We start from the raw sequence: 17840 nt of genomic DNA, 5'->3' as shown, positions 1-17840 counted from the left end.
GATGGTAAATTATGGAAGAAATAAAGTTAGTTACTTACAAAGGGATTTGCTGCACAAGTTTACGGACTTTATAAGCCGGGTTAAAAATCGTTGTACCTATTTATTATAACATTCAGTACATACGTATTTATTCAAAAGGTATACAAACTTTAATCAACGACTACCATAAGTTAATGAATAATTGAAGATTGGAACGTAATACGTACAGCAGATTGTTACTAGACTTCAGCGGTCAGCCGTAGTATCGAGTGCATTAAAAATTGTAGTCTGTAGCTGTCTTCTGTCAGTGCCAGACAGCATTCAAGTGAAGGTGACATATAATATGTCAGATATATCAAATGTATTTTTAAAATTTAATGTCAAATGGCGTCCTAGGCATATTTAGTTTTTATATGTTTGTTTCCATAAATTTTGTATTTTATTTAGCGACGATACAATTAATTATGAAGGTTAATTTAATATTGTTCTATGAACTGTAAGTTTTTTTATCAAAATGGAAGCCCATTTACACGACGTGCCTGTCCTAAGTACTTTGCAACCGATGCACATTCATCAACAACAACAAAATATAAATCAAATAAATATTCAGCATCAGCAGCAAGTAGAACCACTTCCGCCGCCTCCAGAGCACAAGCCAAAAGTAGATAAAAAGAAAAAAGAGGCTATAGATGGACAAGCACGCGAAATCATATTCAAAGTAATCAAATTCTTCGAAAGCGAAAAGCAAAATAGAGGATATGCATTTCCAGTGGAAAATGTAGTAAAACGCGCCTGTGCAGCAACTGGGCTCTCAGAAAGTACAATAAAACGAATAAAAAGGGAAGGACTGCGCGCTGAGGCGACCCAAACTAAAATGACAGGACCTAAGAAGAAACGAATGCGAAAAACCAAAGTTCAGTTAGATTACTATAAACTGTGTGCTCTGCGTGGCATAGTAAATAGTTACGCTTCAAGAAAAGAAGTACCAACGTTAGGTAAGATTCTAGCTGCTGCTAAACACGAGCTAGATTATAGAGGTGGTAAGGAATCGCTAAGATTAATATTACTTAATAAATTAGGTATTAAATTTAAAAAATGTGAAAAGAAAAAGAGTGTTAAACAAGAAGAGGTTCCTCCACAGTACCAGCCTCCACCCCCAGTAATGACACATATCCAAATGGAGCCAATGAAGCCAGAAAACCATTGTATTTATACAAATATGATGCCTCATGTTCCACCTGTGTCTTATTAACAGTATTAGTGTACATATGTTCTGTGAGTCAATATGGAATTTATTATATTAATTTGCATGCACGGCATTGTATGGTGATATAAAACATTGTAATAAGTGTAGAATCTTATTACACATTATATGTTTTCCATAGAATAGATTCTATGACAAACATACAATCAATTTAACAGTTTTTAAGTTTCACAGTAACCAGTGATTATTTCATAGATATATAATGAAGATTGGCTATGCTTATGTTATAGTTAACAAAGGTTACTTGGTAAGTAAGCCCTGTACATTGTGTTGAATATTAAACATTTAGTTGGAATAAAATATACTATGAAAACAATAATCTTAGTTGTGTGGGCACAGATTAACATACATATTTACTGAAAATATTATATTAATATAATTAATTTATATCTTAAGATACTCCTGAAAATATACTTGTAATATGAAACCTCAAGTTTGAACCATTGTAAAATATGTATCTTTAAATAGGAACTACTATTAAGTACTATCATTAATTTTAAATGTATATAATTAGAAATATGTATTAATAATGCACCTATTTTGTACTTTTGTAGAAGAAGCAATAGGTAAATGAAATTAAACAAAATTAATTTTATGCACAATCATTAGGTTACATTTGTTTTAAACTGCCTCTGTAGCATTATTACAACCAGCAAGTTCCCCAGCTTACATATTTGTGGGTTTGACGCCCCGCGGCCATGCCCACAAGAGTTGAAGTCAGTATTATCCTAAATTATGCTGAGATTATCCAGGTCAAGTATAAATCCAATATGTCAGCAAGGAATTAGATGTGTCATACGGGAGTCATACTTTGCGTATAGTCTCTTCTCTAAATTTTACTTTTCCTTTTTTACATGCCCAAGGACTAATTCTTGGAGAATGAAATTAATTTTTTGCTCTGGCAGCTTATTGCAGTTTATTTCATTATGATATTAAATTAATAAAGTATGATTGTAAAATTATTTTAATTTTACACCTTAATAACAATAAATTTTATTTATAACTTATACAAATAAGGCTGAATTAATTATAACTTTATGTATTGAGATATATTGTAAATTTATTATAAATATAGACCGTGAGTAAAACATACATTTCGACTTTTCCTTTCCTATCACTTTGATATTAATTATAATTCTTGAATATATAGTAATGTTCGGGAACCAAATTAGAATAACTAAGCAAGTAGGTAAATTTTATTAACAGATTTTCTTTGAATGAGTTATGCCCGCCTTCCACTGCGAGCGGAACGGACCCATTACGGACTACGCTGTACTCGTAACGATGCTTTTCAAACATTTTCATTTCCGTGGGAAACTCGGTCAACTCGCTAACCTCATATGAGACTCTTTCAACTTGCTCTCTCCGCTGCGTTCGTCTCCGCTTTGGTGGAAGCATATGTATGAAAATCATCGTTACGAGTATAGCGGAGTCCGTAATGGGTCCGTTCCGCTCGCGATGGAAGGCGGGCATTATGTTTTACTATGAAACGGGAAGGCATTTGAATTAAAAACAGTTTGAATGCAATATTTTATTCAACTGTAAATGATAATCGCGTCTGAGAGATGTTTGTGTTGCGACCGTTCGTGCGTCTTTCTAGCGTACGACTGTGCAAACGCCGCAGGACAGTACGAACACTTGTATGGTCGCTCACCTGTGTGCGTCCTTGTGTGATTTATTAGTGTGCGGTTTGTCTGAAAGTAATTAAAATTATTTTGTAAAAACACTATATATATATACAGTCAATAAAACAGATCCAAAGATCGATTACATTGCTTTCGTGTGCAGTAATTTAAGATATTAGAGACTATAATGTAATTATAGCGCATTTAGATCCGATAGAGTTATGTAAATGTGTAGTACTCGTGTAACCCAAACACCATTTTGGAAATAATTTAGGGTCATATTTTTATAAGAACTAAATACTTATTGAGCAGTGTTGGCCTAGTGGCTTCAGCGTGCAACTCTCATACCTTGAGATCTTAGGTTCGATCCCTGGTTGTGCACAAATGGACTTTCTTTCTTAGTGCGTATTTAACATTTACTCGAACGGTGAAGGAAAACATCGTGAGGAAACCGACACGTCTTAGACCCAAAAAGTCGACGGCGTGTGTCAGGCACTGGAGGCTGATCACCTACTTGCCTATTAGATTAAAAAATGATCACGAAACAGATTCAGAAATCTGAGGCCAAGACCTAAACAGGTTGTAGCACCACTGAATTTTTTTTTAAAAACTAAATATTGGTATCATTGGCATTGCAAGTTAAAGAGTCTCATCGTGATCCCGACTCTCGTGAGTAAAAAACCTTTTGTAGTTTGATGATTTGAGTTGTTATACAAATTCATAATATTTTAAGAGAGTCAGATCATCGGCTAAAGGTTGAAGGTAAAAATTATAAAAAAAACTTACATGAAACCCGCGTCCACAAACATCACAAATTTTATCTTTCGGCTTCGCAGTTTTTTCGTGTACAAACTTCCTGTGAGTGCGAAGTGAAAATCCGCTAATGAAATGCTAAAAACATATATAACCATTTATTGAAGTGAAACTTGTTTATCGGGGTTGGAAAAAAATTTAGTGTAACATTTTTCCGTTACGCGCCATCTTTTGAAGTGAAACTTCTTTATCGACGTATGGGAGAAATTTTGTAGCAGGTTACGCGCCATGTTGCTTTTTGAAGTCAAACTTCTTTATCGGCGTTGGAAAAAAAATTACACACATTTTTCGGTTACGCGCCATCTTTTTCTTGTCCCTACCACGGTTGATCCGAAGAGATTCGAAGCCATTAGTAACAAAAATATATAATAACGATAACAATGATAGTAATACTAATAATTCTATTACAATTAATGAAATTCTGTAATAATCTTAGTACTACATAGTAGTACAGTAATAAGTTAAAATGAAATAATTGTATTTGTATTCATGTCTATGATAATAAAAGCCTTTTGTTAAACTTTATCTAATTTAACTTTATTTAACCAATTTCTGTAAAGTTGCATATAGTAGATAGTAGTACGTGTGTACACCTAGTACACGCACACATTTTTTTAATTATTTGGTCTAATGGAATGAGCGTGCTGCCTTACTCCCTGGGTCGTTGGAACCCCGGAATCCCCCCACCAACGGAAATTTTATAGGCGCATTTGACACTCGCTCGTACGGTAGCCTTGTGTGCCTGACACACGGTGTAAATTGTCAAAAGAGCGAGTATTTTAAATTGCGCACACAGCTCAATCCATTTCTGAAAAGCTACGAGTCTCACGACCTCAGGGTTCAAAAGCGCACGCTCAAGGTCAACACTATTTACCTGCGACCAATAAATTGTCTATTTAACACAATTTTCCCTACGATTAGCACAAACAAGAAGCTTCAGCTTTATAATAGAAGATTCTACAACTCTAGGACATCAAAAGCTTACCTAATGAGTAATTACTTATATTCAAAAATCTATATCAAATTTAATTTCTAGGATAACTGACGTCATAAGGGTTTTTAGAATGACAATGCCAGCCAATTATTTCAAAATTGCTGAAGTTATGTGATAAGCTTGTGACTTACCTTACTACAAATCTCGCAGTAATGCGATGATGATCTAACATGAACCAACTTGTAATGGTTCTTCATATACGCCTTACGGGAGAATACCTTTCCACATTCCGGACATGGGATTCTGGAAGAAAGAAAAATGTATGGACAAGAAACTACTATGCTGTGATTTTTTTCAGGAATATTGTAACTGGAGATACGAACTAAAGTATGGAGCACATTCTATTGTAATATCCTTAAACATAATTTTGGTCCTTCGAGCCGGAACAAATGTAGATTATAATAAACAGGATACATACTTAATAGATTTCTTCTGAACATGCGCGGCTGCAGTCTTCAAGTGTCGTTTATATACATATTGACTTGGAAATTGTCTGTCGCACTCCACGCAGTATGACAACTCGCGCTTGACCGTTTTGTATATTAATTCTGGATGGAAGTTTCGGTAATGCACCTCTAACGAATGGTATTTGCTAAACATTCGGTTGCAGACCTGACATATTGAAGGGAAGTGAGTTTTTCTGTAAAAAAAAAAAATTTTTGTCTATATAATATAAGTTATATTTATTCAATTAATATTTCACTGCAATATAATAATAATGAAACTGAAAAAAAAGGACAAATCCTTGAGTATAACATAAGTTTGACCAAAATTATCTCCTTTAAACAACTTTTTTGTAATAGGTATAGCAAAAATTATAAGACGGAATACTCACACAATATGTTTTTCAAGAAGTCTTTTACAATGAAATACTTTTTCACAATAATCGCATATGAATTTTGTATGATACTTTGTATAATGCTCTCTAAAAAGTTGTGATGAACTAAAAAGATAAAAAGATGTTAAAAAATACCCATAATCCACATATTAAACTACATATATGACAAGGAAATACATTGAGGTTAGAAATAAGGAACTCAATAAGATATTCAAAGTGTGTCCTTATCGCATTTAAGACTAGTTGTGAACACAGCTAATGAATTTTTTTTTGGAGGAAGCTGTAACATGAAACATGATGAGGCGCCAAAATTGAATATCTATACCCAAACTAAAACCATGGCACGCCTTTACCCACAGTGCATGACCTAGGTCAACACTAAAGTTCTTGGTTTCAAAAAACACAGACATACAAAATTACCCAATGAGTCTGTTAAAAGAATCTTTATGTTTAATATATGTGATAAATAAATAAATATATGTGAAATAGTGATATTCATAGTGTTATAATATATCATATTCACTTTCCATTTTCAAAGATTCTGGGTACATTAATATAGTATGTGATAAGCTTAAACTGTCAAATAGGATGACACTGTTAGAAGCAGTTTTGTAACAGCCCATTTTGATAGTATAAAAATAAAGTATTATTGAGAGTAATCTGTACAAAATATGAGTTCAAAAAGCATTATGGAGTACAATAAATGTAAAATGATCATAAACACTTATAAGAAAATTTATAATTAAACATTAATTTTTAAATTTCTCGAAATGTGTATTTGTGAAATTTAAAATGATAATTAAAACATAAACTTGACATAATGGGGTTCTTGAAATTATGAATGTTTAATAAGAATTTAAAGCTACCTAATAGAGTTAAAATACCAATTTTAGTAGTTTTTACAGTAATAAGCAATGTTAAATGGTTTTTAAAATCTTGTCAAATAGCCCATTGCCAATACTCATCCCATTATTGTTAATAATTTATTTAGTAAAAAGCTTATATTCTCATTAATATTTTTAGTTATCAGACTATTTTTTGCTTTTATCTTTATAAAAATGAAATAATATGATTGTTAAATTTACTTTTTATACTTACTGACTTTGTATCGCACACTTTTTACATGTATACAACTTGGTGTGATTCATTAAATGGCATTTTATTTCTGTGATGTTTTGTAAATATTGTGAACAAAACATACATTTGTATAAAAGATTGTGTGTCTGCCAGTGGCTGTGTAGTTCAGTAATAGATTCACACATTTGAGAGCATTCAGAACAGTTATATGGTGGATTCGGCTGAAATACATATTTATTAAATATAATATAATTTAAACAGGACTTCATTCATAGATATAAACTGGAAACATTACATTATTTACAAAAAACAACATTTCAAGTGCTTTTAAGCAATTGTAATTAGCTATCCATATCTAAAATCCAAATAGTTATCCATCAACTTGAACATTGTTTTATGTGCCCAATTCCCCTCTGTATGCATAAAATAAATTTTATTTAGGCATGTAGTAGGTGCATAAAGGAAAGACAATACAATTTAAGAAAATTAAAAAACTATTTACCTTTAAGTGATCAATATCCATATGCCGTTTCATATCTAATAATTTTTTAAATCTATTCTTACACTCACATTTTATTCTGTATTTTGTTACACTTTTTGTAGAGCTCCTCTCTTTATCCAATATTTTCAAAATTTCATTGTTACTTACATTAACTTCATCATAATATTTCTGTGGACTTTTTAAATCTATATCAAATGGTGTAACAATCGCTCTCCTCTCAAACTTGCCACATTGTTTTTGTTTCTCTTTACTTTGAACATCTTTTCTGTTATCAATGTTACTTTCATTCTTTACATCATTCACATCACAATTATTCATGTAATCATTACTATCAAAATCATTGTCATAGTCATTATCATTAAGGGTGTCTGGAAAAACTTCTATTTCTTCTTTTATTGTATCAACAACTAGAGGTTCTGGTAAATTTAATGTCTCCTTTTCAGCTTCATCATGACTTATTATATAATCAAATTCTGGGTTGTATATTGTGCTTAATGTAGACAGTGAGATTGTTGTTGAAATCTGAAATATTATAAATTATGTATACACCAATTCTAAGTGGCTCATATCAGATGGTTAATAAAATATGTATAATGTATAAGACATTCATAAGAATTCATAAGACTAAAAATATCTTTATATGAAAGTAAATTTTTACTTATTAGTATATAAATGAATACAGTATCCACCTGTGATAAACTGAAAATAGGTTAATATAATATTGGGTTTTCTTAACAGATGAAATGTTACTTACAAATGTATTATGATCCAAACTAATGGAATTTTGTAATATATATTGTGCTTCACAAATTTTTTGCTGAAATAGACTTATTTTTCGCAACATTGATTTACATTCCCAACAAAGCTGGATACTTAAGTACTTAGGTTCCTGAAATCATATGAAACTGTAATAAAAATAAATTATAATGATGTAGATAGCCAGTGGGCTTGTCCAATGGTATCTAAGAGAGTTGTTTACTTGCTTTATAATATATATATTATGAAAAAACTTATTATCTTTTTATTACATAAAGTTTATAGAAGTTTAACAGTAATAAAAATACAGATATACATACCATATACTGTGTTTCCTTAGATAATAACATTATAAAAAGATCCTGTTTTTCAATAGAACTTGTAACTCGATCAAGGCTTAAACATCCATTGCAGACACCTTTACGAAAACTTATGTTCATCTTAACATCTGCCATTTTAAATTAGTCACATTATTTATTTAATTCACTAAACTTTAATCTATTGTTTATTTACAGTTATTGGCTGAAGCATTGTTTTGCTATATCAAAATTTGCATCGAGACTTAAATATAAAATAATTAAAGAGATTATAATACATATCGTTATTATCCTGTTTTATTGCTTAATAGAGTTTTTTTTTGATAATTTGGCAAAAAAACAAAAATACAAAACAATTCTCTTCAATAATACGCTTTCACGTTCTATCTATAAGATTTACTAGATGACATTGACAGAGGCTACAGTCAATTATCAAACATTTCTTATGTCATCATATATTTTACATCATACGTACGACGCATACTCGCCGTTTTGAGGAATGCCTTAAAAAACCAATGCAGAAGAGTGGGAACGTATTCCTTAATATATTATTAAAACATCGTGGAAAGCATGCCCAAGAAGCTGTCATTTAGGCAAGCGGAGGTCACAATCGTTATTAGATTTTTACATTATTTTGTAATTTAATTTTTTTTAAAAATGTCTTTATTGCCGACCACTTATTATCTGATTGGCCGAGTTTATCGGTTTTAAAAATTCATATAAATAATTACCAATTAGTATAAGTATACGGACTACGTCTGACAATTAACTTAAATTAACTGAAATCGACTTTAGAAAATAAATTTTCTTAGGTGCTCGATCGACTTTTGCAAAAGTATAATATCCGCTATAGGTACTTAATCTAAGCCTATTATGGATGAGGTGCCATAATAATAATAAAACGACGATTCATATAGAGATTCTTTAAATAGTTTTTGTGGATAACAAGGTACAATTATACATAAAAATAAGCTCTATCTATACTAAATATTCACAGATTTTTCTTATGTACAAGTTTTTTATGAGTATATAGAGATGCTGTTTGGCCAAACGTCGCTGAACAATAAGGGCACTTGTGGGGGCGTTCTCCAGTGTGTGTTGTAATGTGATTTTTTAACTCTGCTGTGGACTGAAAAAAATTCTATGGTCACTATATATCTTTAATCTAATTTAAGCTTTCTAAGAAAAAGAGGAACATAGCATATAACATTTAAGAAAACTTATACCTACACATTTAATATTTTTTAAAATATAACAAGTTCCAATCAGCACTATGGCTTTGAATATTTTTATTTATTTCATTTTATTTAGTTAGTAATGAATATTCGTAAAGAGATTGAACAATATTGTGTCAGCAACAAAATAATGCATGAATGAAGATTCCAGAAAACATAATCTTTAGTTTTGATACATTTAAAAACAGCGTGGCTTACAAAATTAATATGCACACAGTACATATTATGTAAAATACCTACCGAGAAACCCCGACCACAATAATCACATATTTTATTCTTTGGTGGCCGAATTTTTTCATGAACACTCTTAACATGCCGTGTAAGACATCGGTGCGTTTTGAAAACCTGTAAAAGAATACACTAATTGTTTTACAAGTGTACAAGCAATTTTAGTAAAGTCGCGTCTACAAATTTTCGCGCGTTGCGGCTGGACGGAAGAATTAGGACCAAAAGTTGTAACGACACTTTTTGCTATAGTTGTAAGCCGTACGGCGTGCGCGTGTTTCTCTGTCTGACTCTCTCTCTCTCTCTCTCTCTCTCATAGAAAGCCAACCAGTTATATTTGTTTTGATTTTGAATTAAGTACACAAATAAAGTCTATTTAAATTAAAGTTGTTAATGATAGAGCAATAGTTAAGTCTTTGTTTTGCATATCCGTGTATTGTTTGACTTCATTTACTGAAGTCATATAAATGGCGTTACGTTTATCCTTAGCATCTTAAGATTTATCTATGTTTTGGTTTTAACATGGGTGTTCAGTGATGGTGAATATTATTTGGCGGTAAAAGTAACATTCAACTAAATGAGGTTAAAATATAGTTGCCAACATTACGAAAAGCTACATTACCAAGAAAAAAAATGCATAGCATATATTAGGTAGCATGGAAAATATCAGATTTTTAAAATTAACTACTGGTTTACTATACAAAATAAAGCCAAATTATATTAAATATAAACGTGTTACTCGTTATCCAATTTATTTGCTTAGCTGTATTAAAAATTTCCCAAATTTTGCCAATTTGAACTTGCGTAAACATAGCTAAAATAATAATGATGCACATTTAATCAGGTCTCATAGAAGTTCTGTTAAACCAATTATGAAAAAAATCATCACTTGACATTTTTCGTAGTTAGATCCTGAGATGCGAGTTAGTTACTAGATTTAGACTTGTGAAAAAAATAACTGAGTCAAAGATCACTAACACCAAACAAGCTAGTTGATTTTTTAAAAGAAATATGAAAAACGCTACTACATCGAGATTGACAGTTATATAACTCACCTTTGAGCAAACATCGCATACATATTTTATTATTTTCAAATGCTCGAAGTTAATATGGTCTTCTAGATTTCGTTTCACCATGAATTTTTCGTCGCAATCGTTACATTTATATCTAAAAATTATTATTTTTGTAATACATTTTGTAATTGGTAAAGTTGTAATTGGGCAGGGCATGTAGCAAGAGCGGAGCCTGCAGCCAGTCTCAGAGCGAAGACTTTTTGTTACTTCCCTCATGCCTAGCAGTTAGAATTATTATTATATTGTGTTTGCTATCTGTCAGTTGTCATGTCAATCTGTGGTAAAAAGTCTATAATAATTAAAAAAGAATACAAGATGGCTGTTAAAGATATGACAGTTGGTGTAATAACATCAGCTATGGGGGCCTCATAGCCTAGCGGTCTTATTAAGTGGCAGCTAGGTGAGGGGTACCGGGTTCGATTCCCGGTTCGAGGGCAAGTTTTAATTTAATTTAAAATTTGTTTTCAGCCTTTGGGAGGGTTATGCGGTACCGGGCGAGTGCCTAAACCGTACATGGAGGACACGGTCGAAGTTCTAAGGCAAAGCACGAATTATAAAAAATCTAATACTTGACGCTGGCTAATGCACAAACCGTGCCAGAGTCATAAAAGAAAAAAAGCATCAGCTATGGTTGTTACTAACTCACCGCCATGCATCATCCTTGGCATGCCGCAAGTGGCGTTTTAAATGGGTAGAAAGGATTGCCTTCGACTTGAACGTCCTCTGACAGTCGTCACAGTAAAAAAACCCGGGTTTGTGAGAACGTTGATGAGCTAAAAGACTCGCTCGCTTATTGTACACCTTATCGCATTCATCGCACGGAAATGTTTCGTTTGATGTATTGTGTACCGAGCTGAAAAATTTATACAAGATGTCATGGGACCATGGTATATCCTAGCAAACATTTTATAAAACAGAATACTTGGCGATTAAAAAGAATAATTAAGGGTTTAGTAACAGTTATTGTTTTCCATTGTATGTAACACCTTTATTTGCGAACTGACAGCAAATGTACCTATATTTGAAAAAAAATATTTTAAATATATCGTGTTTTTAATTTGTATTAACAAATTAAAATACGATGTCCTAAAGCAAGTTTAGTTTTTGAAAAATAAATTACCTGACATGCACGGCAAGTGACGTATTATTCGCGAATGTTTTATCACAGAGGTTACAGAATGCTTTACGACCGTGAGTTCGTCTATGTCGACGGTGTTCTGAATATTTTCTGAAAAAAAAAAAGTATTCAAAAAGACGCCAAAGTAATTTTGTAACATCCAATAGCGATTCCGATACCAAAGGACTATCCAACGACGACAAGCACCTAAAACTTGTTCTTCCTTGTATCGCTAATTAAAAAAAAAAATAATAACTTTCCTTGGCCCTGCATTGATTTTTCCATTAGCGTTGATGACTTAAATGTCTACTTCTCATACTTACGTCGTAACAAAATTACATCTCTTACACTTATACGACTCCTTTATAATATCATGTACTTCGTTATAATGTTTTAACAATGGATATACAGCCATCGACCGTTTTCCACAAGGAATGCATTCATATCTGGAAAATAATTTAAATACAGAATATTGTTCAAAATTGAATAACAAAGGGCTACAGACAAAATCACTTTTCGACAGATTACGCTTTGTCACGTGACCATTTTCATACAAAATTTTTTGGCTTTAGTGGGTCACAAATGTCGAAAAGTTATTTTGTCTAAAGCCCCTGATAAATGGGCCCTTAACCCAAACCTTCAATGATAAAATTATCTATTTATTTAAATAAGATAATAGTAAATTTGAAATTTCGAATAACGTGACATATGCTGGGCACAATCAAGATTATAAAACTTAGGGAAAATTACCTTTTCAAGTGTCTCCTGCTATGGCCATCGTATGATAATTGTGTTGGAAATATGCAACTACATAATGAGCATTTAATTCCATTTTTGTGCTAAGAAAACATTTTTTATCAATAACAGTACAAACTATGCAATATGAATAGATAATCCAATAATATAATAGCTCTTAATCATTAAAGATCATTTCAATCAAGTTTTTGAACTATTTTGCACGGCTACATAAAAAACTATAAAAGTACTAGTAACATAAAAATATTTTATTTAACATGACTTACTGGAAAGTGACTCTTATTTAGATGTTGTTGAAGACCGTGTTCATAGTGAAATGAAACTATGCAGCCCTCACACTTATATGGCAATCTCAAATATTTTTTACTAAGCAGTTCTTCTTTTCTCTCTTTCATAACTTCATCTACTGAAATTGTTATAATTTTAATTTTGCCTTTATAATTAGCCTCTAGTTGTGTACGGGGCTTTTTAGTAACTGGTAATACGGTTTTATGACATTTACTTGTGTCTTGCAACTTTTTATCATGTAAAGGTTCTGAAGGTTCTATTTGTAAATCTTCATAGTTCTCTTCACTGTGACTTGATTCATTCTGGTCTGACAGTTCATTTTTTATTTTGGGAATATCTTCTGCTTTAATATTGACTTCTGTCAATTCATTGTGTTGATTAACTGGAAGTTGTGTATCTAGTGTTACTACATTAGATTTTTCCAGATTACACCAATTTGTATTTGATGTGTTCTGAAACCATGCCATTAAACTTTAAACCATTTTTTTCAAATTAATTTAATGGTAATTGATAATTAGTTTAATTGTTACCTATAGTGTGGTATAGTTCCAAGATATGAAGTTTAAATAATGTGTTCAAATACGCACTCATAATTAATTATAAAAACTCAAGATTACACATAAGCCGTTTCAATTAGTAATTTTTGTGCAGCTTTTTAATTTTAAATTAATAATAAAAGCATGAAAATTAACTGAGTTTGTATCTTAGTTAAACTGAAGTGTAATCTTCAAAGAATAAATACCTGTATAATTTCTAGTCCAAAGCTTGCTTCCAGCTGTTTTGTGAATTTGTAAATCCTTTTTAAAATTGAATGGCAAACACCACATACTTTAGATATCTTTGTTTTTAACTGAAAAGTAAAAAATACACTCAAAGTGAAATAGGAAATTACATACTTTCCTTTCTTACGGCTCAGTTTCCAAGCAAATGAATAGTAATACAACACGTAACATAACTAAAATACACAAACCTTAACGTCCACTAAACGTTCAATGAGGTAAGCAAAGTTACAAACAGACAAATTTGTTAAATTGTTTTGTATTCGATTGCAACAAACACATCTTTCGTAAGCATTTTCTTCGATGATTTCATGATTGGTAGTTAAATAAATCTCCATAATTTTATTTTTATTGAATATCTATTTATAGTGGTTATGGGAATATTTATGGGAAGAGCTTATATAATGATATAATACATTGAACAAATGTAAATCCGTATCCAATTTTATATGTGATATTATATTTTTAAACCTTTTATGTGCGAAACCAAAAGTCAAAACAAGGCTACACACTACACAGGCACAGACCAAGTTGCAAGTATAAAATAGACACACAAAGTCTTAACGTATGGTTAACACAACGATTCGGTTTTGATAGATACTTTCCTCATCAGTAGTCAGTAACTCAGTGCTACCAATCAAACAATGTAGTAGACTTTTTAAAGTAATTAGGGTATGCAATTATTTAGAAATAAAGGAAATTTTGGTCACAAGTTGTCAGACTAAATATTTATATTTGAAGGGAACCAAAAACCTACTGTAGGAAATTACTCACATATTTATTATGAAAAAGTAAATAATGGATTCCAGAATGTTTAAAAGTAGTAGTTTAACCTAGATTGATTAGTTTTTATGTTAAAAATAATAATAACAATACTTAATTCGCCAATATTTAGGGAAAATACACGTCAGAAAGTGGCAGCACTAGCTATCGATGCATGTCTGTGGAAATGCTTATTGCTTACAACAATAATTCATCTGTTATCACTTATCTGTAAACATAGTTCTAAAAATCAAACAACGATCCCTCCTGCGGCTGCCGCCTGAGTGATAACTGATATGTTAAAAAATACATTCTATAACGTGCCTCTATATGTATAATTTCATCAAAAATACAGTGGGGAAATTATAATAAACCGAATAAGAATACGCAAGACTTGGCCTAAAGGTCCATAAAGCAAAAAAAAAAAAACAAACGACATCAAAATGTAAATTTTAAGATGACGTAGATTGTTCATAAATCGGAATTTTATTATTCAGTACATCAGTAATCACAATCAGTTCTTCAGCTCGAGTGCAGCCTACATATGGTTCAAGAATTGTATTCAACAAATCGTCGTTACCGTAAGTTATTGTTAATTGTAACCAAGAAAGACGAGGGTAACAGTTTTGAATACCATCGCACTTTTTTGACGATACTAATTATTTAGGAGTCTCGGAGGACCTTCATTGGAACACCTCCAAGTGAGTTTTGCTCCGGAAAATGTGATCACTTCCTCACTATTCAAGTCACGATTCACAACGGACCCATCGTCCTCAAAATCATTTTCACGAGTAAAACTTGTAGACGCCATCACTATAAATCTGAAAATGATCGCGAGAAATCAGTGTTGATTATGTATGTAAAGCCAAGTTTCAAAAAATGCAAATAAAATAACGCACTTTCACGTGAAAATAAAAAAGAAACGGATTTATAAAGTAAACTTTGCACTGTAAAACTAATTACCGCTAGTCTAGCATAAACCACATTCAAAATGGCCGATTAAGTTTATAAAATTAATAGGGATGTGAAAAATAATCGATTTTTTTAAAAGTGAAAATCGATTTTTGTATTCGATTTTAATATTAAAAATAATTGAAAATTCGGCGACCAAATATTCATATACTAACTTTAACCTAACCAATCTAAATAATATTTGTTTTTGTGGACAGCTCCGATCTAAATAGTAATTGTTTATTCAAGCCTCGGCTTCTCGGCGTGCTGGTCGCCTTCGGCGACCAAATATTCATATACTAACTCTAACCTAACCAATCTAAATAATATTTTTTTTTGTGGACAGCTCCGATCTAAATAGTAATTGTTTATTCAAACCTCGGCTTCTCGGCGTCCTGGTCGCCTTCGGCGACCAAATATTCATATACTAACTCTAACCTAACCAATCTAAATAATATTTGTTTTTGTGGACAGCTCTGATCTAAATAGTAATTGTTTATTCAAGCCTCGGCTTCTCGGCGTCCTGGTCGCCTTCGGCGACCAAATATTCATATACTAACTCTAACCTAACCAATCTAAATAATATTTGTTTTTGTGGACAGCTCCGGCGCTACGGGAAATGCAGCCCCTCCACCCTTGCGTACCAAAGCACAGGCATTTTATTCAAGCCTCCTCTTCCTCCGCGCCTCCGATTATTTATATACACTCTAGGGGTAAGACAGACAAGACCACGTGGATAGTGGGGTGCTCTGATTCGGTTTTGGGTACTTTTTGGATATTAAAGTAAACACTTTATTCTAGTAAAAATTAAATAATATAGAAAGTTGCAAACAATGAAATACAAGTACTAATTAGAAAATACAGACGAGTAGGTATCGATCATTTCAAAAAATTTCGGAACCCTATAATCTATCAACACGAAATTAGGTTAATTTCAATGTTGATTATTCTATAACTTTAAATTTCAAAAATGAGGAAATAATCGATAAATAAATAAAACGATTATTAACAATCGATAAATTAAAAACACGATTTTTTTAAGTGAACGTCACATCACTTATAACCAATAGAAAAGTAGAAAATGGCGGATTGTTTACAAATTTTAATACATTACACAAAACTTTAAATTTTTTATAAAAATATTAAGACGCGTTTCCGGAGCAAAACTCACTTGGAGGTGTTCCAATGAAGGTCCCCCGGACACTCCTAGATAATTAGTATCGTCAAAAACGTGAGGTGGTATTTAACACCCAACCCAAGACGAGTTGACGACCGTTGTAGGAAAACCTATACTCGTTATGTACAGTGCTTGAATGTGCCATGATGTTAGATACTTAAAAGTCGTATGGTTAAGAAAAAATGTGATTAAATCTATTAACATAAACTTATTACATATACATATTAAATTAAATTGCAGCAAAAAAAATTTAAGCAGCTGCATAATGTACAAGTTTGCAAAGTTCAGTACAGCTTGATCTCTATTATTGTGATGTAATTCTTATGGTATCTTTTGGGTCAATATATTATAAAAATTTAGAATGGATTTAGAAAAAAATCAAGCCACAATTTTAAATATTGTCTTGAAATCTATTTTTGACTACTGTCAATATTCCATCTAGCTTTTTTATATAGGTACTCGTGTTTTCCTTGTATAATATTGTTTTTTTTTTTTAAATTCAGTGTTTGGTTTGTAATATAAGCCATCTCCTTGCCTTAAATGTATTTTATCAGACTGGTTTTATTAGTCAATACTGTATGTGTAATTGTGTCATTTGATGTGACAAATTCATTTAGAGGTAATATTCAAAGCGTGATTTGTCTTTTGGATATGGAGCTGAGAAAACGCTCATATTATGGTTCAGAAACTCTCGATGAGTTTTAAGCATCTTCCAAATGTATCTTTAATGCTTTTCCATTTCGTTGTCAGTTTTTTGCCTGTAAATATAAATATATCATGTAAAACAATTTCAATTACATTATTTTTTTTTGTTTCAGGTATTTGACTGCAGGAAAAGTTTCGAGGACCTTAGCTTGGACTTAATGCTTAGAAGGAGTACAGTAAATAGTATTGTACGAGAAACATGCCAATTAATTTGGAGAAAACTGCACTCTAGTGAAATTCCAATGCCAACGCTAAGTATGTGGCTCCTAAAGGCTGAAGATTTCTATGCAAACTCACAGTTTCCTCACTGTATTGGCGCCAAGCTCATGCAATAATTACCTTTGATTTGTTTTGTTCTGTATTCCAATCAAACCATTCGGGAAATATTTCTCGACCAACTTCACTCCAGTTGTTTCCCTTTATTGTCTTATAACGGTACGACTCGTGCCGAGAATCCCAAATGGATGGCCGCTTCTTCACTTCATAACTGAACTTTTCTGTGTCGAACATCATGGGCATCTGCAAAAACGCGCGTTTCATACGCTTAATATATTCGGAACGCTTCAATTAATCCGTTGGCATAGAACTTCATTCAACGTCGATCATA

General features: G+C 31.9%; 4 protein-coding genes and 1 long non-coding RNA gene across 8 annotated transcripts in view; 2 read left to right on the top strand and 3 right to left on the bottom strand.

Moving 5' to 3' along the window:
• Positions 1–17840, top strand: part of LOC125061450 (zinc finger protein 43-like) — a 343312-nt gene that overhangs the window by 168416 nt on the left and 157056 nt on the right. The gene's annotated exons all lie outside the window — the stretch shown is intronic.
• Positions 373–1260, top strand: LOC125061467. The gene has a single exon (XM_047666938.1). The coding sequence runs from the start codon at positions 494–496 to the stop codon at positions 1229–1231; it is 738 nt and encodes a 245-aa protein (XP_047522894.1). The 5' UTR covers positions 373–493; the 3' UTR covers positions 1232–1260.
• Positions 2760–8572, bottom strand: LOC125061451 (PR domain zinc finger protein 5-like). Of its 2 annotated transcripts, XM_047666915.1 has the most exons (9): positions 8169–8572; positions 7847–7981; positions 7093–7614; positions 6612–6811; positions 5511–5618; positions 5094–5315; positions 4807–4918; positions 3655–3759; positions 2760–2937 (listed from the first exon to the last, which is right to left on the bottom strand). In XM_047666915.1, the coding sequence occupies exons 1-9, from the start codon at positions 8301–8303 to the stop codon at positions 2779–2781; spliced, it is 1698 nt and encodes a 565-aa protein (XP_047522871.1). In that variant the 5' UTR covers positions 8304–8572; the 3' UTR covers positions 2760–2778. The 2 variants fall into 2 exon arrangements, with proteins under 2 accessions (XP_047522871.1, XP_047522872.1); XM_047666916.1 differs by lacking the exons at positions 7847–7981; positions 8169–8572 and having other exon boundaries at positions 7161–7291.
• Positions 9074–14180, bottom strand: LOC125061452 (zinc finger protein 813-like). 3 transcript variants are annotated; one of them, XM_047666918.1, is made up of 10 exons: positions 13830–14178; positions 13602–13709; positions 12838–13311; positions 12566–12654; positions 12139–12261; positions 11819–11926; positions 11345–11551; positions 10681–10792; positions 9641–9745; positions 9074–9294 (listed from the first exon to the last, which is right to left on the bottom strand). In XM_047666918.1, exons 1-10 carry the CDS (start codon positions 13974–13976, stop codon positions 9157–9159), a joined length of 1611 nt encoding a protein of 536 aa, XP_047522874.1. In that variant the 5' UTR covers positions 13977–14178; the 3' UTR covers positions 9074–9156. The 3 variants fall into 3 exon arrangements, with proteins under 3 accessions (XP_047522874.1, XP_047522875.1, XP_047522876.1); XM_047666919.1 differs by lacking the exon at positions 13830–14178 and having other exon boundaries at positions 12838–13241; XM_047666920.1 differs by lacking the exons at positions 9074–9294; positions 9641–9745; positions 10681–10792; positions 11345–11551 and having other exon boundaries at positions 12164–12261; positions 13830–14180.
• On the bottom strand, positions 15017–15501 carry LOC125061468. The gene is made up of 2 exons (XR_007119045.1): positions 15300–15501; positions 15017–15221 (listed from the first exon to the last, which is right to left on the bottom strand). It is a non-coding gene; the product is annotated as an uncharacterized LOC125061468 (long non-coding RNA).

This window comes from Pieris napi, chromosome 23, assembly GCF_905475465.1.
Source record: "Pieris napi chromosome 23, ilPieNapi1.2, whole genome shotgun sequence".
Lineage (NCBI taxonomy): Eukaryota > Metazoa > Arthropoda > Insecta > Lepidoptera > Pieridae > Pieris > Pieris napi.
The sequence above is the reverse complement of the archived record's forward strand: the minus strand, read 5'-3'. Positions and strand labels throughout refer to the sequence as shown.